The sequence below is a fragment of the Tursiops truncatus genome, chromosome 7, assembly GCF_011762595.2.
Source record: "Tursiops truncatus isolate mTurTru1 chromosome 7, mTurTru1.mat.Y, whole genome shotgun sequence".
NCBI lineage: Eukaryota > Metazoa > Chordata > Mammalia > Artiodactyla > Delphinidae > Tursiops > Tursiops truncatus.
Window position 1 is genome coordinate 19215413 of NC_047040.1, and position 23620 is coordinate 19239032.

The 23620-nt window shown below is 52.5% G+C and overlaps 1 protein-coding gene across 2 annotated transcripts; it reads right to left on the reverse strand.

Moving 5' to 3' along the window:
- Positions 1-3906: 3906 nt before the first annotated feature.
- On the reverse strand, positions 3907-13081 carry SLC11A1 (solute carrier family 11 member 1). Of its 2 annotated transcripts, XM_033859758.2 has the most exons (15): positions 12836-13071; positions 12189-12322; positions 11281-11403; positions 10866-10985; positions 9839-9945; positions 9325-9395; positions 8917-8984; positions 8581-8736; positions 7824-7982; positions 6336-6425; positions 6089-6208; positions 5500-5649; positions 4966-5039; positions 4398-4551; positions 3907-4257 (listed from the first exon to the last, which is right to left on the reverse strand). In XM_033859758.2, exons 1-15 carry the CDS (start codon positions 12840-12842, stop codon positions 4153-4155), a joined length of 1638 nt encoding a protein of 545 aa, XP_033715649.1. In that variant the 5' UTR covers positions 12843-13071; the 3' UTR covers positions 3907-4152. The 2 variants fall into 2 exon arrangements, with proteins under 2 accessions (XP_033715649.1, XP_073663368.1); XM_073807267.1 differs by lacking the exon at positions 3907-4257 and having other exon boundaries at positions 4532-4616; positions 12836-13081.
- Positions 13082-23620: the final 10539 nt, after the last annotated feature.

Genomic DNA, 23620 nt, shown 5'->3' on the forward strand with positions numbered 1-23620 from the left:
TTCCCCTAAACCCGGAGTTGTAGGGCGTGGAAATTCCAACTGTCTGCCCCGGGATGCCCCCTGCCGACCTCTCCCAGCCGCCTCACCTGGCGCCCGGCCACGTCCACTCCAGCCACCTGGCTTTCTCGCCAGAAGCCTAGCGCCTCCACGCCTCAGGGCCTTTGTACCTGCTGTTCTCCCGGCCTGGAAGGCGCCTCCTTCGACTTCTCACAGCCAAATCCCACCGACCTCGAAGAAATGACACCCCCTCCAAGAGGCTTTTCTAGGCCCCTCCCCTACTCCCTACGCCGGCCACGATGTGACTGTTGGGCAGGGGGGAAAATCAAGCGGCGGCTACACACAGTGGGGCCCCCATCCCTTTGGGCTCAATGCCCAACCGTGGGGACCACACCGTCAACTGGAGGACCTTGAACACCCGCTCCACCTGGGTCTGTACAGACACACCGGCGGGCGCGGGGCCCGCGTTTCCACGCAGATTCTTCACGAGGGAAACTCCCGTGTGATGCGCGGTGAGGTTTGCGGGTGGTTTTTTTTTTTTCCTGTTTATGAAGTTCCTTCCATTTGCCGTTACTATTTTGTGTTCACGTTTTAAAAATATTCATAACGCCAAGCCTTGACAAACACGCCTCAGCATTTCCTTCCCCCGCCGGGCGGGGCGGGGCGGGGCTGGCGCGTCCAGTCCCGTCCGGCCGCAGGGTGCTTACGCGGTGCACGTCCTCCAGGCCGGGCGGAGGGGAGAGCCGGGGAGCGAGAGGCCCCGCGAGGGGAGCGGCGCTCGCCCAAAGGCGCGCCAGCTTCGGGGCTGGGCAGCAGGGCGAGGAGGAGGTGGTCAGAGGCTGTGAATCCTGTGGACTCCACGACCCCCCTTTCTGCTATTGAGTTAGCCAAAAAGTTTGTTCGGGTTTTTCCGGAACATCTTACTACGCCGCCGGCCGGCTGCCATCATTGCATTTAATCACGATAATCGCCAACTTGCGGCGAGCGCTTAGTCTGGGTCCCGCTTTGGCTGCGCCTCTCATCTCATTTACTTCTCAGAACAATCCGTTTTTTAACCCATTTTACAGATAAAGAAACTGAGTCCCGACGAGCTAGCGACTCGACCCGCCCTCCGGCGGCGGCAGAGGTTGGATTCCTGTCGCCGCGCCGAGCCCCCTCCCCTTCGGTACGGCCCCGGGGCGGGGCCTCGGCATTCTCTCCGGATGCTCAGCCGGCGCCGACCCCAAAAGGAAATGTGCGGCGGAGGGCTGAGTGAACCCCGGGCCTCGCCCCTGGCCTGAGCAGGGCGGCTCGCATTCCACTCCCTTCGTCTTTCCCTCTGTGAAGGCTGGAACCTGGCCGACTGTGCCACTGAGGGTCAGGGGAGCTAACGCGGGGATAGGGCACTGGGCATAGGGCACTGGGCAGCACTGCTGCCCCCCTCCCGTCGCTATTCCCTTCACCTCCTACCCCCCCCCCTCACCCTCCATCGTCTCCTCCGAGCCTTCGCTGGTGGGGGTCTCCTCCCAGCGAGACCTGCCCTCTTCTCACGCTCAGTGGTGCACTTTCCGCCGGGGCGGAGTGGATGCGGAGTGAGCCCAGACGCCCGTGCAGTGCGGGGGTCTGGGGTCTGTGGGGACAGAGTTGCTGATGGAAGCGTTCTGTAAGGTGGGGCGGGTTCTTTGGGTTTCCTCAGGAAGGAGGGGAGTCCACACCCAGCTGCTCTCCCTCTACCCTCTCTACTACAGCAGGTGGGGGGGTCGCCGTACCCGCATAGTTTATTTTTATCTGTTTCATAGGTTTGCGCCCCAGGACGGATAAAGTCATGGGGACTGTGAGTCGAGAAACACTAGGACTCAGCCGGGGTCGGTCTGGCAATTATGGACAAGTGTCTTGTTCATCCAGCACCTCAGCTTCCTTCTCTGCCAAATAGGGTTGGTAAGGGTCCAACCCAGGCAAGTGGGTAGGGGGAATGCCGAGCAGAAAGGCCGGATGCCCTCCTCCCAGGCTCCGAGACACACCGTGGTGCACATTCCGACAGAGCGGGGTGGATGCGGAGTGAGTCAGGACGCTTGTGCAGTGCCGGGTCTGGGGTGTCTGTGGGGATGGAGTTGTGGGTGGAAGCTTCTGGGGAGAGTAAAGGTGTCAGGCCACTCCCAGCCTGAGGGGCTGATGAAGCATCTAGTTAGATCTGAACCTGGGGGCTGGGAGGACCAGAGCTACTGGGGAGGGAGCAGCCCTTTTGGAGGCGTCCCTGTCTGGGTATGACTGACCTTGGCCTGACTTCATCGCTAACGCCTTACCCAGGCCCAGAGCAACCCTTAGCTGGCCCTTTGGTCCCCTCCCCTCCTCACCTTCCTTTACCCCAAGTTCTAAGCTCCAGACTTGCCTATTGGTATGACCAGCCTGCCCGTTCTTCTGGGGAACTCCCAACAAGGTTGCAAGTCTCTAGCTTTTGCATACACTGACCCCCCCACCCCAACTCCCGGCATGCTCATCTCTCCCTTGATTGCTCTCCCTATGTCTATTCAGCTTTCAAAATATTGTCCAGGAGTTTATCTTCTGTGGGCCTTGCCTCATCGGTTGCAGGTGTGCCTGACGCACACTTCGGATCGTCAGTGTTTTGTTGTCATTTACTTAGGTTCCCCCCAACCCAGTGTGAGCTCCTAGAGAGCTGACATCTTTAATTCGAGACTGTGCCTCCCTTCCCCAGGTCTAGCACAGGGCTGGCGCCCAACTAATACCTACAAAATTGACCAGAGGGGTGGGCAGGGGGTACAGCTGGGGGCACCTCAGGGAAGCAAAAAAGGGGTCTCCCGTTTCTTCGCTACCTGGCCCCCATTCATCCTCTCTTTCAGTTCGCAGGGGCCCCATCTTCTCCAGGGACAAGCCGGGAGAAGGAGGTTGGGCGGCGTTCTAGCCCAGGTACCTCTCCACCGTTGCTCGGGTGAGCCAGACCTGTCCCATCCCGTCCCTCTTAGAGGGCCCCACTTGTTTCGTTGCCCTTTTAAGAAAGAGGAAATTCTTCTCATAAACAAGCGCCTCAACCAGAGCGCGGAGCCCAGCTGCCTGCCCCGCCGCATCCCCGGGAAATCGGGGGTGCTTCCAGGCACAGCGCCCACTCCAAGCTCAATCTAGGGGAAAGGGCTGGCGGCCCCTCACCGCCGACGCTCGCCACAGCTCAGGGGCTGGGGTCCAAGGGACGGGAAGAGGCAGGAGGGACTTGGGGGAGCCTAGAAACAGCCCAGGGAGCGTCTGTAAAGTGCAGCCCCTTCAAGGGGCGAAAGGGCGCCGGGCCGCTCCCTGCGGCCGAGGGGATTCCCCGCCCACAGAGCTCACCCCACCTTCCCGCCTGAGCGGATTCCGAGGCCCCCGGGCGCGAAGCCCGAGTGACAGCCTCCTCCTCTTTGGAGGCGGGGAGTACCGGCGCTCGGGATCGTCCCTGTCCCTAGGGGGAGCTGGGAGTCAACGCCCAGGGAGCGTTAACTGCGCGGCGTGGGAGTCCCGGCCGCCTGGTCCCCTGGGGAGATGGCAAAGGAATTGGGCCTGAGAGGCACCGATTCTTGGGTTCCTTAGGACTTGGCGCCCTAAGGGGAGAACCGCGCTTCTGTTTTCCTGCCTGGAAAAGGGGTTTCAGGTGGAACAGAAAGGCTGAGGCCACTCCAGCGAGAGTGGGAGCGAGGCAGACCTTCGGGGAGGGGGACTATTCTTGATGGTTCAGGGATTTTGTGCTTTCCTGTTTCCATTTCCCTGCTCTTTTGGATAAGAAGTGAATTAGCATTTATTTATCGTTTTCAGACTCTATTTTTAAAGTACCAGTTTGGAGCCTGTGTCCCACCCCCAATTGGGTTGGTCTGTCAGGTTACTCCTATAGGTGCTCAATAAATACTTTAGGAATGATTTTTTTTTTTTAAGTCTCAAGTGCCAGGCTCTGTGTTAAAGTGCTTTATTTACCTCCGCTGCGAGGTTGGTGTCCCCATTTTATAGTTGAGAACACTGAGATCCGGAGGTTAATCACTTGTCCAAACTAGGAGACAGCAGGTCCCTACAGAACCAGGGTTGGCCTGCTTCCAGAACTCCATCTTGCTGCCTCCACACACCGCCCCCGACCCCCACTGGTCCAGCAGGCCAGTCTGCCCCACTCGTTACACCCTCGGCCATGCCCTGGGTGGGAGCTCATCCAGAGGCCTTCTGATCCTCTTCAGGAAGCCCATACAGAAAGTGTTGGTGGGAACTGTGGGCCAGAAGGGTGGCTCCATGGGTGATGAGACAGGTCCAGGTCTGGAGGAGGGGTGACCATGAGTAGGGGAGAGGACAAGACCTTTGGGGAAGCCCCAGTGCATCCCCCAACTAAGCCCTCCATCTGTTGTCTCTTCTCCTTGCCTCCCCCATCCCCAAGGCGCCCGCGGACCCAACAGTACCAGGTAGATGGTGAGGCCCAGGTAGACTGCAGCCAGCAGTGCCACAAGGCTGAAGTAGGCAGGGTGGGGTAGGCTGGGCAAGTAGCTGACCACAAAGTAGAGGTTAATGGCACAGATGAGCACCATGATGGAAGAAGTGAAGGCCTTGCTCACCCTTGGGGACGAGAGGGAGGCTCAGGATTGGCTGCATCTCCTCCAGTGCCCACAGCCAGCCTGGAGCTAAGGTGGGGGGTGGATACACAAAGCCAGCTTCCCAGGGCTGTGGGCCCTGGAGCAGACCCCTGGCCAACTTCTGCCTCCTGGGCCCTCCAGGCACCACACTGGCAGGATTTGGCAAAAGCAGAGTCTGAGGTGAGGGGGAGGAACTCAAGCTCTAGAAACAGCCCCTGGCCCAGGATTCCAGTCCTGGCTCCTCCACTTGCTAGCTAGCTGTGTGACCTTCAGCAAGTTTCTTAACCTCTCTGACCTTATCTGGGTAGTGGGAATAATGGGACTTCCTAACCTCTTGGTGGTTGTGAGGATCAAGTGTGGTAATGTAAGTCCAGTGCTGGGGTTGGGGAGTACTCACAGGCCATTGGTAAACTCCTGCATCAGGGCGGGCATGCTGGTGAACGTGAGGATGGGCAGCACAGCGAAGGGAAGCTGGGGAGAAGCGGGAGGAGGGGGCTGAGGGACCCTGCCCTTAGAATACAGTAAGGAGGGGAGGAGCAGGCCGGGGCTCCAGTCACCCTCTGCCTCACTGTGCAGCCTTGGGAAAGCCTCCTAACCACTCTGAGCCTCAGTTTCTCCACCTCTCTGCCTTCCAAGGTTGTAGGGGCTCGAAAGCAGGAGAAAGTGTTTGGGGGCTCTGGCCCCAGGCTGCCTGAGCTTGTATCCCAGCTGTGCCACTGGTCACTTAACTGCACGCATCAGTTTTCCCATCTGCAAAATGGAGATAGTGGTGGTTCCTACCCCCTGGGGTGGCTGTGGAGAGTACATGAGGCTTGTAGATAAGGTGTGTTTAGAATAGCGCCTGGGACGCAGGGGAGGCTCTGTAGGGGGATTGCTGTGGTTCCTGTTTGGCTCCACAGCGGGAAGGAGGTGATAGGGCCCGCAGGCTCACCAGCAGGCTCTGCAGCACGTTGAGCAGGTCGTTGAGGCCTGACAGGTCCCGCAGGTCCCTGAAGACTGCCACGAGCACGGTGGGCAGGATGGCACAGGAGCGAGTGAGCAGGACTCGGGCGAAGCGTGACCACCGCAGCTTCAGGAAGCCCTGGGGGGTGGGGTGGGCACCTTGGTGGCGGGGTGCAGGACTGTGTTCCAAGGGAGGGACCCTCTATCCTCCCTCAGCCCATCTCATGCCTGGAGGAACACTCTGTTTCTCCATCTTTGAAATGGGGGCAGCTCTGTCCATAGTTGGTGGTGAGGGGATAGATGGGGGGAAATTAGGGGGGGTTCCCCTCCTTTAGGGGGTGTTCCCCTCCCACAGCTGATTGCTGAAGACTAAACCGTGTTGGAGAAAAGGCTTCTATTAGTTCTGGGTTTGCAGTTTCGGGCCTCATCTCGCTGAATCTCAGTTTTCTCATCTGTAAAATGGGGCTTATAAGGGCACCCGTTGGGCTGCCTTAAGGATCAAGGAAGCGGATGTCCGAGCCCCGAGTAGTGTGCCTTGCCCTCAGTCCCCTGCCCGCCCCGGCCCGCCCCAGCCCCACCTCCATCACAAACTGTCCCGCGTAGGTGCCGGTCATCGTGGAGCTCTGCCCGGCGGCCAGCAGACCCACCGCCCAGATGTAGAGGGCTGCGGGGCCAAAGAGGCAGCCTAGGATCACGCCCTGGAGGGAGGGGTGTGGTCAGAGCCATGGGTCCGCCCCTTCTCGCGCAGACGCTACCTCTGAGGTGGGCGTGGCGAGGAGCCCCGCGGCATCGAGCCCTTCCATACCCGCCCTGCCTCGCGCTTACTCCTTGGTAAATGTCCACCGCCACTGTAAGGTTGTTCCTGGGGAAGATCTTGGCGTAGTCGTGGAGGCTGCTGTTAGCACAGACGTTGAACTGCGGGCACCGGGCAGTAGGAAGGAGATGTGAAGCGCACACTCAATGTTGGAAAATCAGACCTCCAAGCCTTGACCAAGGATTGAAAACTAGTGGCCCGCGGGCTGAATCCAGCCAGACATATTTTCTGTGACTAACAAATTTTTTTTTTCTTAAGTGTGAATTGGTTGACATTTACAATTGAGAAGATTTAACATGAGACCCTGGTTTCCAGCTGCTCTTGGATTGTAAGAGCTGGCATTACCACAGAGAGACAATTGGTCGGCAGGGACTCAGGCTGCCCCACAGGCCCTTCTCCCTTACCTGGGACCCCCTTCCCGCAGCTCTGTGACTCGGCTGGTCTCGAAGGCAATGTGTGACTATGGTTTGCCATCCTATTTAGACCTCTCTCCTTATGCTAAGGAGCAGAGACCCAGGGAGGGCTATGACCTCACAAGGTCACACAGCAAGGCAGTGGCAGTGCCCATGTCCCCGGAGGCTTGGCCAGTCTGTCCCATCCCCACCCCACCCCGTCAGCGTTCAGTAAGCGCCCAACACTGGCTAGCAGTTGTTAGAGCCTTGGGACAGAGACTCACTCAAAAACTGAGACAGGCAGAGTCCCAGATCCCAGAGAACCAGGGAGGAGCTGGCCGGTTCCTTCGCCTTCAGAGCCCGCTCAAATGTCACCTCCTCCAAGAGGTCTCTCCTGACCACCTGGCCTAATGTAGTAGTCCCTCCCTCACCACACCCCCAATTATGTTTCATCACCCCCTTTATTTCCTTCACAACATGGTTCATATTTTCCTTTGAAACCGATCAACTGATCGGTTGATTTGTTTCCTGTTTGCTCACTGCCTCCGAATTTCATCTGCAAGAGGGCAAGGTCTCTATCATTGGCTGCTGTATCCCTAGGGCCTAAGACACTGGCTGATACATAACAAATGCTCGATAAATCTTTGCTGAATGAATGACAGTTTATCTACTAATAATGAAGATTATCACTAGAAACTCAAGGAAAGAAATTGCCTGCCTGCATATTCCTGACCCCACGCTCGTGCTTAGGCAGGCAGCCCCCTCCCAGAATGCCCTCCCTACAGTTTGCTGGGCAAATCCTGCCCATCCTTCAAGGTGCAGCTGGAATGCTGGATCCTCCAAGACTCAGCTCCTCCCCCCAGTCACCTCCCCTGGACGTCTGTGCCTTGTAGCCCCTGGCGTGGGGCTGACCACGTGCAAGCCTATGTAGGAGACCACGTGTCTCCCCAGTGGGGTGGGGAAGGGGCTCCCAGCCAGAGGCCAGGGTCGCAGACTCCCTCCCCTACCAGTGCCTGGAGTACAGGACAGAGACTCGAAGGGCTTAGCTGCACTCTTTGGAGTCCCCAGCAAAGCCTGAAGGGCATGTGGGCATGGGGTGTGCCTCACCGCAGCCTGGTTGGTTTGCTGGTAGAAGGCTTGCCCAAAGACAGCCACAACAAAGAGGTTGATGAAGAAGGAGACAGACAGTGCGATGGCGGCTTCAATCAGGAAGTACATGTTGGCTTCTCGGATGTCTGCCCTGCGGGTCCGGTCTATCTCTCGAGACTATGAAAGTCAAAGGGAGGGAAGCACCGAAGTCCCTGAGTCATCCCAACATTCTCTACCCTCACACCTCTACCTATGTTCCCCCCAAACCCCAGTTCTTTCTAAAGCCCCCTACATGGCCGTCTGGGATAGGCCTTTGTTTCTGCCTCAGGGCCTTTGCACTTGCCAGTCCCTCTGCTTAGAATCTCTTCTCCCCTGGTCTTCCTTCCCATCCTTCATGTTTCAAAGGCCTTGGCTGACTCCTTTTCTAAAGAAGCCCCCTCCCCAGTCATTCTCCATCATACTTCTCTGTGTTGTTTCCTTCAGAGCACCTTTCACAATCCATTTCTTTCCTTTATTGTTTACTTGCCCATGGTCTGTCTCTCCTGCTAGAATGCATGCTCTAAGAAGGCAGAGGACTTATCTGTCTCTTCATCACTGACCCCCAGCTCCCAGCACACAGTAGACCCTCTATTATTACATATTGAATAAAGAGTGATTCACTTCCCTCCTAAATTCACAGAGTTGGGAGCCAAAAGGGCGGGGCCCCAGCCTTGGGGGTGGAGCCGGTGTGGCCCTTAGGGAGAAAGCATGTCTCCCTCCCCTCCAGTCTGCTCACCTTGACCAGGGCTGAGTGCAGGTAGATGTTGTGGGGCATGATGATGGCGCCAATGATGCCCACGGCCTGCAGCAGCTCGGGCTGGCCGCAGCCAGGGCACGAGGGCAGGAACAGGTCCCGAAGAAGTGCTCCCTGAGCAGGACGTGCCACCACATACTGTGGAGAGGAGCCTCGGTCAGGCTCCACCCCACCCCTGAGCAGCCATTCTCACCCTCTACCCCAACCCTGGCCACTAGGGAGCGTGGCTAAGGTCCGCTCCCCGCTCCTCTCAGGCTCTGCATGGGGCGGAGTGGGGTGGCCTTGGTGTGGGGACGTGGTACTGGTACGGCTTCCCACCTCATAGCCGAAGGTCAAGGCCATAATGGTAATAAGAAATCCAAAAAAGGCTTCCAGCTTCCGCAACCCTAGGGGGAGAACAAAGGGGCAGAACCGAAAAACCAAACAACCAAAATTATAACATAAACAATTATTAATGGCTGGTATCTTGAGCACTTTGTTCCAGGCACTGTGCCAAGTGCTTAACATATAGCGCTCGGTGCAGCCCCACCACAGCCCTGTGGCCTCTGTGCTACTATCCACGTGTTATAGATGAAGAAACAGAAGCCTAAGTAACTTGCTCAAGGCCGTACAGTCAGAGTGGGGCTGCTAGGAGCACTTCTCCCAATTCAGCAGAGCATCAGCTCCTACATTCATTGCCAGTCCCCCCCCTCGCCAAGTCCCCTATGGGATGAGAGGCACACCCACCGTAGTTATCGAGGAAGAGGAAGAAGAATGTGTCCACGATGGTGATGAGGACACCACCCCAGAGTGGGATTCTGAAACCAGAGTGGCCTGCGTCAGCCCCGCCCGGTCCAGGAGTCTGGAACTCCCTCCTCAGGGCTGGAGACTGTAGAATGTGGCTTCCTGGGAGCAGGCACTCAAATGGCCCCAGACAGCTAAGGGAGAGGGGAGTGGGAGTGTGCTAGAGACGGGAAAATGCCACATACACGCTAGGAAGGGCCAAGCTGTGTGGAGGACCAGCGTGGTAGGGAGCTTGGGGCTGCAGTCCTGAAGGCTGCATGGTGACCGACATCTGTGTGATTTGAGAAAAGTCACTTTACATATCTGGGTCTCCACTTCCCCATCCAGCAAATTGGGCAATAGCTCTGAGTCAGAGGTGACTGGAGGATGAAATGGACACAGGGAAATAGAAGGCCTGGGGAGGAAGAAGCCGCTGTTCCCAGCCCTGGACTGAAGAGCTGGGGCCCCTCCAGAGTACCGTCCAGCTGAGAGCAGATTGAATGCGATAGCTGTGCCAATGACTTCCTGCATGTCTGAGCCCACGATGGCTAGCTCGATGGTCAGCCAGAGAAGGGTGCGGGGCACCTAGGGGGAGGTAATCCCGTCATTAAGGCTGGACCAATTATTTGTCTGTTGTCTCAGACCTACACTGACTGACCTTTCTGTACCCGGCTCTATACTCCTGGGCTGGAAGCCTGCAAACTACATTTGCAAGTCTGCCTTGCCAGCGGGCTTCCAGTTAGGTTTTCATGGTGTAAAATTAATCAACAGAAGCCTCAATTAAATAGAGTCGGGAGATGAGAAGGGGAAGCTCCCACGCCCTGCGAAGATAGCAGAGCCCAACAGGAAGAAGAAAGACTCCTCTTCATTCCCGGCAAGGACTCAGCCACTGAAAAGCCATGGACTCTTTGTTGACTATCAGCCTCCCAAATTCCCTTTCCCCTCCATAAAAGTGTTCTCCTTCCTTTGCTGTGCGGAGACTTGCACGTGGCTCCCCATGGCTTCAGACTCCCCAGTTAGGATTCTCTCCCCAGTTATGATTCTCAACCCATCTTTGTTGGAGAAGTATCTAGCAATCTATTTGTTTTAGGTCAACAGTAGGAAATAGTTAAAGGAAATGGAAAGGCAGGGAGACATCATTTTTACCCCCCCCCCCCTTCTGGAGCTCGCACCAGCAAGGGCACCAGGCAACATGGGCTCCAGTCAGCAGTGGCGGCAATGCCTCTAGAAGCTTGGGTGCGAATGATGGCCCCTGGGCTCCTGTCCAGCAGCTTTCTGATCTCTGGGTAACACCTCCTTCCCTTGCTCCTCCAGCTCTTTCAACACCTTCGTGACTGCATCCCTGCATTAGATACCTTTGAAATATCTAGTGGCGTGATTTCTGTTGGCCTGCGTGGACACTGACGGCCAAGTCCCCGGTGCCCACCCCAGCCAATGCCCTCCTGTTTTTCACCTTGGGCAAGTCACCTCTTCAGGTGCTTCCTGTCCAGGGACACCAAGCTCACCTTAGGGTAGTAGAGATGACAGACTTCGCCCAAGTCCTTGCCTGTCACCACGCCCAGCCGGGCAGCAAGTCGCTGGCAGAGCAAGCCCAACACGGTGGCCCACAGCAGTACCCAGAGCAGCTGTGAGAAGCCAGGGAGAGGCCGTCAGCCAGAGGGACCAGTCTGATAAGCCCTGAGCTGCTGGGACCCTCTAACCAAGGACACCCTCTGGGGAATGAGTTGGGGAGATGGAGCTAGAAGACACCCCCCCACTCCCGCAGGGCTGCTTTGGGGACCCTTTTGTGGTCCATTTGAACTTAACACCTGTTCCCAGGAACACTGGCCATGAAGGCCACTCTGGGGAAACGTGGCAAGCTGGGGGTCTCCACCCACTTAGCCTGGTCACCCCCTCCCCACCGTGCCCCGACTCAATCACTTTGAATCCAGCCACAGCCCCGGCCTGAAGATCCGACTCGATGTTTCCTGGGTCCAGGAAAGCAATGCTCATAAGGAAACCGGGCCCCGTGAAGGCCCACAACTTCCGCAGGCTGAACGTGCCCTGTGGAGGGAAGTGGAGTGAGGGGTCTTGGACACAGGCTTGGGGGCCGCTGGCCATGGCCAGCCCCCAGGTGAGCCCCTCTGGGCTCATGGGCCCAGGCTGGCCAGCCCTGCCCTGGGCCATGGAGCTGCCACCCTGGGGTGGGGGGTAGTGGAGCACAGGGGGTGGGAGGAACTCAGGATTTGCTGAGTCACGGCAGATCAGCTTTCTGGATCGGTCAGGTTCTGTGGTCTACACTTGACTAGCCTGCCTCGGGCAGGCCCTGAGTCAGCAGATCCTCAGAGCCCAGAGGGGAGCTTTCCTGGGTCAGACCTCCCTGCCCAGTCCCTTCTCAGACCACAGGGCCTCCTCTCTGGAGTCCACTGAGCCTAGGGTCTCCCCACCCCCATTCCGGGGTTTAGCCTAGCAGCCTGGGCATCTGCTAAAGATTCTGGGAATGCAGGGTGATGGTCTCTTAGAAGCCAGCCGGCAGGCTCTACGTCTCCCGATGCCCTTGTCTGTGTCCTTTCCTTAAATGTTACAACAAATCCTTGAGGCTCCAACCGGAATTCACCCCAGGTCCCTTTCCCTTCCTAGGAAAGCTGAGATTCATCTAGAAAGCCACTTGATAATTTTTAGACAAATATTAAGTGCCCCAGCTAAGCACTGGGGACAGAAGCAGGGAGGCAGCGGTTGCCATTGTCCATCAAGGCTGCTCAGAGCTGGAAGGGACCCCTCTCCCCCTGTGAGATCCCATGTGGTCTTGTCCATCCCGAAAGACCCCAGGAAGTTTCCAGCATCCTCACCGGTTCTGCATCTGGGATGGGGATCTTCTTGCTCAGGTAGGTCCCTCCGGGAGGTTCTTGCTGTAACCCCGGGTTGGGTGGGCTAGAGATGGAACCATATCTGGTCCTGCTGAGCTTTGGGGGGCCTGTGTCACCTGCAAGGGGCCCCATGAGCCTTGGTGAGTGACACGCCTCTTTCTGGTGGCCCAGGATTAAAGCCATCTGTCCTCTTCCCACACCTCCTCTTGGCAAAGTGGAGAAATGAAGGCCCAACTGAACAGGAGGCCTTGACTCCCATCTTGGGTCCACCGCCTCCACCCCGGACCAAACATTACAGAAGATGTGTGAGAAGCGGGGCCTTCATGATTACCCTCCTTCCGTGTGAGTGCAGAGATTCCCAGACCCAGATCTCTCTCGTCACGGAGGATGTGGAGAGGGACGTGGGCTCTGAGGAGGGAAAGCTGGCCCCACCGTGTGTGCCCCTTGGCCTCATCCCTGCCACCTCCAGCAGCCAAGGAGGCCCCAGGGGTTCCAGACCCACAGAGATGAGGCAAGGGGGCACTCTGCCCTTGGGGATGTGAAGAACCCAGCCTCAGGCCGGTGTCCTTGCCCCCCTGACTCCCCCCCCCACCCCCATTCAGACTCTGTCCCCGGAGGGGGCCGCTCACCTGTCATGAGGACCGCAGACTCAGGCACTCTGCACAAGTGATGTGCTGGGCAGCCCTTCTGGCTACGCTTCCTCTCTGGGTGCTGCTGAGTGTGTGAGTCCACACCCTCTTACCCATCCTCAGCTGAGCTGGGCTGTTCTCACACGCACGGAGCCTTGTGAAACACTTTCCAAGGGCAGAAGTGGCCAGCTCTGGTGCAAGGGTCTGGGTGACCACGGTATGGCCATTTGCTCCCCTCCTGGCCTGAGTCCCACAACTCCTCTGGCTCCCTTCCAGGCACCCCGAGTTCTGTGCCTCCCAAGTTAGCTCTGATTTCAGACACTTCCTGCCACTTGGGCATTCATGTCTAGATCACGTGACTGCCCCCTGCCTCCACCTTCTCTCACCCTGCACAATCAGACCCTTCTCCTTTTCATTCTTGAGTCCCATGGCCAGTGGTTGGCCTAATGGGAGGAAGGGAGTTCTGATGCCTACCTCGACCTCAGTTTCCCACTGAGTGCCTCAGAGGGAAAGACCTTCCAGGCACTGCCACAGGGACATGCATTGAAGATTCAGGCCAAAGAGATCCTCAGAAGAAAGGGGCACTGGAATTCTGGTCCTTGTTCTGCCACCGATCCACTTGACATTGTCACCAGATCATGTCCTGTCTCTGATCTTGTTTCTTCTGTTAAAGGAAGGGCTCAGACTAGCTAAGTGGTTAAAAGTTTAGGTGTCCAAGGAGGCCAGGCAGGTAAGATGAACTATGAGACAGGTTGGGAATGAGAAAAATAGTGCCAGCTCAGGACTGAATGACAAAAGATGCCAAGCCTCCGCTGTGGGGGGGGGGGGTACGGTAATAGGGAGTGGTGGACTGTAGCAAAACAAAGGTCATAAACTCTGTCTGAAGAGGGCAGTGCTTACAGAGTTCCAGACAACTGTCATGTGGAAATGTGGGTTCACTGTCATCATGTCCTCTGACTTGTCAAGGATGCTGGAAAATGTATGCAACATATGCTTTTTGAATACTAGGCTACAATTTTTTGAAAATATTGTGTAATCTAAACGTACATTTCTATGGGCTGGATTCCACCTGAGGGCGACCAATCCATTACCTCTAGACCGTTCCAGCTCCCCGTCTCTTCTCCTTGCCAGCTGCCAGCTCCTTTATCCCCCCACTTACCTCCTTCAGAGTCTTCTCCCTGCCATGCCCTGCAGCCTTTCTTTTCTGCCAAGAAGATTCAGACCTTGAATTGTCATGGGGTTTCCAACTCCAAAGTCTGCAACTTCAGGACTCAGAGAAAATTGGGGCAGATTCTCACATCCAGACCTGATCTGGGATATGATGTATCCCCACGTTGAGTCAAAAACTTGAGCCAAAGCTTAGGAAACCAGGATGGGGGGAGGCAGCCAATCTCCTGGCTCCTCGTTGATTGAAGAGGCTGGAGGGACAGGAGAGATGTGGGTGCGGGTAGGGGGGTGAATGGCGTGTCAGAGAGGAGGGAACTGCACTGGGGTTTGTCGCTCGCTGTGCAGTCCTGTTGCTCGAGGTATGGTCACCATCCTTGACCTCTAGGGTTTACACAGGTTTGCAGTCGCTATCTTGGACTCACGTGGTGGTGGCTGTGGGGTGGGGCTAGGGTAGGATGCTGTGATGGTTTCATTTTTTGTTTCAGTTTGACTGGGCCATGGGGTGCCCAGTAATTTGGTCAAACATTCTGGGTATGTCTGTGAGGGTGTTTTTGGAGGAGATTAATATTTTAATCAAGGCTTCCCTGGTGGCGCAGTGGTTGAGAGTCCGCCTGCCGATGCAGGGGACACGGGTTTGTGCCCCGGTCCGGGAAGATCGCACATGCCGCGGAGCGGCTGGGCCCGTGAGCCATGGCCGCTGGGCCTGCGCGTCCGGAGCCTGTGCTCCGCAGCGGGAGAGGCCACAACAGTGAGAGGCCCGTGTACCGCAAAAAAAATATACATATATATATTTTAATTAGTAGACTAAGTAAGTCTGATTTCCCTCCCTAATGGTGTATCATCCAACCAGTTGAAGACCTGAAGAGAACAAAAGGCTGAATAAGGGAGAATTCTCTCTCCCTGAGGACTGCTTTTGAACTGGGACACTGGTCTTCTCCTGTCTTCAGACTTGGGTTGGACTAGAACTTACACCACCGGCCCACCTGTTTCTCAGGCCTTCAGACTCGGACTGGGATTATATATGCCATTGGCTCTCCAGCTTGCAAATCTAGAGATTCTTGGCCTCTATCCTCACATGACCCCATTCCTTATTATCTATCTATCATCTATCTATCTATCTATCTATATCTATCATCTATATTTTCATTGGTTCTGTTTCTCTGGAGAAACCTGACTAAGACAGCATCCTGTCTTCCTCTTTGCATCTTTTGTGGGGCCTTCCCTATAGTTAGGAACTCGGTGAGTATAACTGATTAATGACTGATCGATACCCTCCACAACCTCTACCTTACAGAGGAGGCAGTGTGTGTAACGGTTAAGAGCAGAGGTCTCTGGGCAGAGTGTCTACATGAGCCAGAGCTCCAGAAATCTGCATAGTCGTCCCCTCGGATCTGGAATTGTTGCTGAATATTAAACCCTGCATGCGTGCAGCGAAATTGCATGAAGGCCAATCTGCTCAAAATGGATCACAGACTCAAATGTAAATTTAACACTAAAGCTTTTAGACAAAAAGTAGGAGAGGGAATTCCCTGGTGGTCCAGTGGCTAGGACTCAGCGCTTTCACTGCCGTGGCTTGGGTTCCATTCCTGGTTGGGGAACGAAGGTCCGCAAGCCACTTGGCGAGGCCAAAAAAAAAAAAAAAAAAAAATTGGAGAAAATCTTCAGGATCTAGAACCAGACAAAGATTCATTAGACTTGACACTTACAAAAGCATGATTTATAAAGGGAAAAATGATGAATTGGTCCTCATCAAAATTAAAAACTTTTGCTCTGTGAAGGACCCTGTTAAGAGAATGAAGAGACAAGCTAAAGGTTCAGAGAAAATATTTGCAAACCACATATCTGACGATGATGATTAGATAACAAAGGATAGGGCTTCCCTGGTGGCACAGTGGTTAAGAATCCGCCTGCCAATGCAGGTGACACGGGTTCAAGTTGCCATGGAGCAACTAAGCCAGTATCCAGAAATAGGGAAATCTCTTAAAACTCAAGAGTGAAAACACAAACAATCCAATTAGAAATGGGCAGGGAGTTCCCTGGTGGTGTAGTGGTTAGGATTCAGTGCTTTCACTGCTGTGGCCTGGGTTCAATCCTTGGTAGGGGAACTGAGATCCCACAAGCCTCGCGGCGTGGTCAAAAAAACCAATCCAAAACAAAACACCAAACAAAAAAGAAATGGGCAAAAGTCATGAACACACATTTCACCAAACAGGATGTACAGATAGCAAACAAATATATGAAAAGATGTTCAGCGTCATTAGCCATTAGGAAAATGCAAATTAAATCATAATGAGATATCACTACACGACTAGCAGAATAGCTAAGATAAAAAATAGTCCCAATACCAAATGTTGGTGAAGATGTGGAGAAACTAGGTCGATCACTGATATGTTGCTGGTGGGAATGTAAAATGGTACAGCCACTCTGGAGATAGTTTGGAAATTTCTTTAAAAATTAAAGATGCAGGATCTTCCCTGGCGGTCCAGTGGTTAAGACTTCGCCTTCCAATGCAGGGGGTGTGGGTTCGATCCCTGGTCGGGGAGCTGGGATCTCACATGCCTCACGGCCAAAACAACAAACAAACATAAAAAACCCCATAAAGCAGAAGCAATATTGTACAAATTCAATAAAGACTTTAAAAATGGTCTACATCAAAAAAATCTTAAAAAAATAAAATTAAACCTGCAACTACCATAGGATTCAGCAACTGCACGCCTGGGCTTTTTTTTTCCCCCAGAGAAATGATGACTCATGTTCACACAAAAATCTGTACACAAATATTTAGAGCAGTTTTATTCATAATAGCTCAAACTGGAAACAACCCCATACCATCCTTCAACGGGTGAATGGTTAACCAAACTACGGGACATCCATACCATAGAATATACTATGGTACTCATACCATATACTATGGTACACATTTATCCCAGAGAAATTAAAACTTGTGTTCATACAAAAACCTGTATATGAATGTTTATAGCAGCTTTATGTCTAATAGCCAAAAACTAGAATTAGTCTAGATGTCATTCAACAGGACAATTGTAAAACTAACTGCGGTACAAACCACGGATTACTACTTAGCAGTGAAAGGAACAAACTACTGATACCACAGTAACTTGGATGAATCTCCAGGAAATCATGCTACGTGAAAAAAGTCAATCTGAAAAGTTTACGTTTTACTATTACATTATATAACATTTTTGCAATGACAAAATTTTGGAAATGAAGGTCAGATTTACTACTTTTATCCTTTTGCTACTAAGTCGCAGCCAGTAGAGATGGGTGAGGTCGGGGGTGGAGAGGGATGTAGGTGTGATTCTGAAAAGATAACTTGAAGGATCCTTGTGGTATTGGAACTGTTCTGTACCTTGACCTTGGTGGAGGATACACAAACCTACGCATATGACAAACTGTACAGAACTTAATACACACACGTGAGTACAAGTAAAACTGGGGATATCTGAAAAAGAGCAGTGCATTTTGTTAAGGTCAATATGTTGGTTGTATTCTTTTTTATTTTTTTAATTTTTTAAATTTTTGGCTGCATTGGGTCTTCGTTGCTGCGTGTGGGCTTTCTCTAGTTGTGGCGAGCAGGGGCTACTCTTCGTTGTGGTGCATAGGCTTCTCATTGCGGTGGCTTCTCTTGTTGCAGAATACGGGCTCTAGGCGTGCGGGCTTCAGTAGTCACAGGATGTGGGCTCAGTAGTTGTGGCTCATGGGTTCTAGAGCACAGGCTCAGTAGTTGTGGCGCATGGGCTTAGTTGCTCTGTGGCATGTGGGATCTTCCTGGTCTGGGGATCGAATCCGTGTCCCCTGCATTGGCAGGTGGATTCTTAACCACTGAGCCACCAGGGAAGTTCTATCCTGGTTGTGTTGAAAGTGGAGACTCAAACAGATACCTGTACACCTGTGTTCAGACCAACACTTTTCACAATAGCCAAAAGGAGGAAACCACTCAAATGTCCATCAACAGATGAATAAATGAATGTGGTATATCCATACAATGGAATATTATTCAGCCTTAAAAAGAAATGAAATTCTGATATATTGCTATCATACGGATGAACCTTGAAAACATTATGCTAACTGAAATAAGCAGTCACAAAAGGACAAATTTTGTGTGATTCCACTTATATGAGGCAAATTTATAGAGACAGAAAGTAGAATGATAATTACCAGGGACCAGGGGATGAGGGGGGGAAAGGGGAGTTATTATTTAATGGGTACAGAGTTTTTGTCTGGGATGATAAAAATGTTCCAGAAACAGATGGTGGTGATGGTTGTTGGTTGTACAATAATGTGAATGTACTTAATGTTGCAGAATTGTGGTTAAAAGGGTACATTTTATGCATATTTTACCACCGAAAAAAGTGGAAAAAATCCTGGTTTTAATATTGAATTTTTAAAAAATATTTAATTCTATTTATTTTTGGCTGCATTGGGTCTTCATTGTAGTGGCTTCTCTTGCTGCAGAGCATGGGCTCTAGGCACATGGGCTTCAGTAGATGTGGCACGCGGGCTCAGGAGTAGTGGCTCGTAGGCTCTAGAGCACAAGCTCAGTAGTTGTGGCGCCCGGGCTTAGTTGCTCCGTGGCATGTGGGATCTTCCTGGACCAGGGATCGAACCCATGTCCCCTGCATTTGCAGGCAGATTCTTATCCACTGTGCCACCAGGGAAGTCCCTGTAATATTATATTATATTAACATTTTGCAAGATGTTACCAATGGGACAAAGTGGGTAAAATGTACATGAGATATCTCTGAATTATTTCCTACAACTATGTGTGAATCTGCAATTATCTCAATTTTTAAAGTGAAGGAAAAGTCTTATTGAATGAATATTATACTTTAATAAAATTGATTTAAAAAAAATCCACCAGGGAAATTCCCTGGTGGTCCAGTTGTTAGGACTCAGGGCTTTCACTGCTGAGGGCCTAGGTTCAATCCCTGGTCGGGGAACTAAGATCCCACAAACCATGTGGCGTGGCCAAAAGAAAAAAAAAATCCACCAGAGTCAGAGTCTCTGGAATCAAATGGCCTGGGTGTGAATCTTTCTCACTAGCTCGATGACTTGGGCAAGTTTCTTAGGCCCTCAGTGTCCTCACCTGTGAAGTAGGGGCGATGAAAATACCCCGAAACATTTGTGTGAGGCCCAAGAAATGCGCCTAGCACGGCGCAGTTAGTTGCTTTTGTAAATTGGGTTCCAAAATGTCATTGGTCACTGTCAGTTCTTCAGAACTCCAAATACATTTTCTGTTAAAAACATTGATGCACATGGTGGTTTAATTCTCAGTCTCATCCACCAGAGGCTTTGGATGCAGTGTAGCTCAAACATGGGGCATTTGTGATGACTAGATAACAAAGGATAGGACTTCCCTGGTGGCACAGTGGTTAAGAATCCGCCTGCCAATGCAGGTGACACGGGTTCAAGCCCTGGTCCAGGAAGATCCCACATGCCATGGAGCAACTAAGCCCGTGTACCACAACTACTGAGCCTGTGCTCTAGAGCCCGCGAGCCATGACTACTGAAGCCCATGCGCTTAGAGCCCGTGCTTTGCAACAAGAGAAGCCACTGCAATGAAGAGTAGCCCCGGCTCACTGCAACTAGAGAAAGCTCGCATGCAGCAACGAAGACTCAATGCAGCCAAAAATAAATAAGTAAAATAAATAAATTTATTTAAAAAAATAACAAAGGACAATTCTGATGCAATATATCTTAAAACAAAATGGGGAAATGATCAAACTAAACAAGAATGGTTTTTTTAAAAAAATTATTTATTTTATTTATTTATGGCGGTGTTAGGTCTTCGTTGCTGTGCACAGGCTTTCTCCAGTTGTGTCGAGCGGGGGCTACTCTTGGTTGTGGCGTGCAGACTTCTCATTGCGGTGGTTTCTCTTGTTGTGGAGCACAGGCTCTAGGTGTGCGGGCTTCAGTAGTTGTGGTACGCGGGCTCAGTAGTTGTGGCTCACAGGCTCTAGAACACAAACTCAGTAGCTGTGGCGCACAGACTTAGTTGCTCCGTGGCATGTGGGATCTTCCTTGATCAGGGCTCAAACCACTGTCCCCTGCATTGGCAGGAGGATTCTTAACCACTGCGCCACCAGGGAAGCCCCCAAGAATGAGTTTTAGCGGGAATGCTGGTGTTGGGGAAACAGCAGATTTAACCAAAAGAAGGGAGGAGCACGACAGAGATTCAGAAGGTCAAATCTGCACCTTCCAAGGGCATTATCAGCCCTGTTTTTTAATTTTGTTGTCAAATGTCAAAATGTAAGACTCTCTTTTTAGGGCTCCATTGATCTATAGCATTGCTCTTAGTTTATTTGCTTGTATTATGGCTTCTGGTGGGAAGAAAAAGCGCAGAAACAGGCAGGCATTTAAGTATTTGCCTAACCCACTTCCAGGGCCTCTTAGGCTCCCAGACAGAGGGCAACACTTTAGTTGCGTTCTTGTCAGGACAAGACCATCTTGTCCTGAACCCCTTGCAGTAGCTCAGACATTCCATGCTCCCTCCCTCTCATCTCCATGCCTTGGCATATGTTGCTTCCTCCTCAAACAACTCTGCCTGGCAAACAGCCTCTTGTCATTCAGGATTCAGTTATGGTGTGACCTCTTCCAGGAAGCCTTCCTTGATTTCTCCAGGGCTAGACTGTATGCTCCCATAGCACAATGCCTTCCCTGTCTACCCCGGCAATTCAAAGCACTGAAGCAGCTGTCAGTGACAATGCAGTAGGGAATGGGGCAGTGTCTGGGTACCTGGGGAAGGGGAAAGACAGTGTACAGTCAACACTACTCTGGACGGATCTAAAGCAGGACGATGCCTCTTCTCTGTTCTGGGATCTGTCTCCAGAGAGCCACCTCTGATCTATTTATCAGAGTGGATTCACATATAGCCTTGAGCCAGGCTCCCTGAGTCTAAATCCTGGTTCTGCCACTAACCAGTTGCGTGGCCTTGACCTTAGCCTTTCCTTCATCTGTAAAATGGGTGTAATAATAGAACCCACCTCATAGGGGTATTGTGAGAATCACATGACTTATGTGTAGAGGGATTAGAATAGTAAGTGCTGCATAGGGCTTGCTCTTATTATTACTATTCCCTTCCCTTTGCCTCCCTGGGTTCTCAACACTAGATCAAGTCGCATTAAACACTATAATATTGCAGGTAGCACTTTGCATGGTCTACACTCACACATTCATCCACGGGAGCCTTGGCTGATGTCTCTTTCCTTCTGAATGGACTCTGTGTCATGCAGGTGGGGCTTGGTCTTGATACCCCCACAGCATCCCCACACCCTAGTCCAGTGCCTGGCATGTCACGAGTGCTCAATCTTTGTTTTTTCTTTGTTCAGAGACATATATAGCTTAGGACTATGGAGCAAGGAGAGGGGGGTCATAGGAGTTCTGGGGACAAATGATACGATCTAAAAACAAACTGGTCTTGAAATGGATGTCACAGAGCAGGCAGGGAAGTGGCAGACTCCTTCTCAAGTCACCTGATGCAAGAGCGCTCAGCAGGGGCTTCCCTGGTGGCTCAGTGGTTAAGAATCCGCCTGCTAATGCAGGGGACATGGGTTTGAGCCCTGGTCCAGGAAGATCCCACATGCCGCGGAGCAACCAAGCCCGTGCGCCACAACTACTGAGCCTATGCGCCACAACTACTGAAGTCCATGTGCCTAGAGTTCGTGCTCTGCAACAAGAGAAGCCACCGCAATGAGAAGCCTGCGCACCACAAGGAAGAGTAGCCCCCACTCGCTGCAACTAGAGAAAGCCCGTGCGCAGCAACGAAGACCCAAGGCAGCCAAAAATAAATAAATAAATAAATATACTAAAAAAAAAAAAAAAAGAGCGCTCAGCAGAGGAAGGATGTCCATGGGTCGGATGTTAACTGCCGTCTCCTCTTCCCCACTGCGGCAGAGTATCAGGAACTGGAGGGAACTCTCAGGATCTCTACAGGAACATTCTGGGTGCATTGGGCTGAGTCAAACTTGGTTTCAGTTCTCCATGGATGAGGAGAACTTGCCAGGGCCTAGGAGGCCCTTCAAGACCCCGCCCTCCCTACCTCAAGGTGACTGAGCACTTTCATCGCCAGCTTCTCCTTCATCACTCCCCCACCCCGCCCCGTGCCACTGTGCATCAGCCTCACTGGCCTTCTGTCCCCAACGTGCCATGCTCAGAGCCTTTGCACTAGCTGTTCCTTCTGCCTTAAATGCTTTTCCCACAGCTCTTCACAGATCTGACTCCTTATCATTCACAACCCAACTCAACTGAGATGTCAGAGAGGCCCTCCCTGAAGTCTCCACCCTCAACTCTCCAACCTTGAGTCCCTTTCTATCCATGACTTGGCCTTGTTTTCATAAATGTCTGAAATTTCACATAAGAAATTATCTTTTGTGTTTATCATCTGTCTCTCCATGCTATCTACAAGTGCCATGAGGCTAGGAACTTGGTCTCGTCCCTGCTGATCTCCCAGGGCTCAGAACCATCCTGGCACATGGAAGGAGCCCAATATTTGTTGAGCTGATTGCCTGATTGAATGAAAAGACCTTATCCTCTAGAGCTGTTGCTGTCCAGTCTGGTAGCCACTAGCCACATGTGGCTATTTAAATTGAAATTAATTAAAATTAAAGTAGGGACTTCCCCAGTGGTCCAGTGGTTAAGACCCTGCCTTCCACTGCAGGGGGTGCGGGTTCAATCCCTGGTCAGGGAACTAAGATCCCACATGCCATGCAGCGCAGCCAAAAAAATTAAAGTAGAGCTTCAGTTCCTCAGTCACATTAATCACATTCCTAGAGCTCAGTGGCCACATGTGACTAGTGGCTACCATATTGGACATTGCAGATAGAGCACATTTCCATCATTACAGTCTTGTAGATACTGGCCCCTATTGTCCGCTAGAGTGCAAAGCTTCTCTGGAGGCCCTCACCTCTTAGCTGGTGGGAGGAATGAATAGATGGAAGGATGGAGCCTGCAGGCCCATTACCACTTGCCTCAGGGGAGGGTGCCTCCTCTTTGTTACTGAGCTGCGGCCAGTATTGGGCAGGAACAAGCCACTGGCCAGAACTGTCATTAAGCAAGGAACCTAAACGAGGTGATGATTGCCTTCCATCCTATTGCTAACTGGGGACCCTCCACGCAGTTTGGGGGTTCCTGCGTATAGTGGGAACCGGGAGGAAGGAGGTGGAGTGTGAGAGCTGGCGTTGGGGTAGGGAGAGAGGGTTTGGAAAGCTTCGGGGGTGATGAGCAAGGTCAGTGGTGAACACATCGACTGTTTTTCTTTCTTTGGCGGGAGCGGGCAATTATGCTAGGTGGAATCTATAATGATTCTGTGCGCCAAAAGCCCCGCCCCTCCATCGCGGCTAACCTCGTGACTAAAAGTGGGGGTTCTTGGAATCCAACGTCCAGGTTTGAATCCTACTTCCCACGTGTTTACTCTGTTACTCAATCTTTTCGTACCTCTATTTTTTTATCTGTAAAATAGTGATATTGATCATAATAACAGCTAGGAAGAAAGGCTGAAAATCGCTCGATAAACCCTGTTCACGGTTCCTATGCTAAGCCCGAGACACGAGACGCTGGTCAGAGAAGGATCCGGCTCACAGCCAAGCCTCGGGAGGGCCCCGT

What these genes read in the sequence shown, in the direction of transcription:
- SLC11A1 (XM_033859758.2), bottom strand. An exon ending in CCATCCCAGATGCAGAACCG is followed by an intron (nt 11,404 to 12,188) that starts GTGAGGATGCTG and finishes TTCCCTCCACAG; the next exon opens with GGCACGTTCAGCCTGCGGAA. An exon ending in TGGGCCTCACCATCTACCTG is followed by an intron (nt 4,258 to 4,397) that starts GTACTGTTGGGT and finishes CCCCTCCTCCAG; the next exon opens with ACCTGGACCTGTCTCATCAC.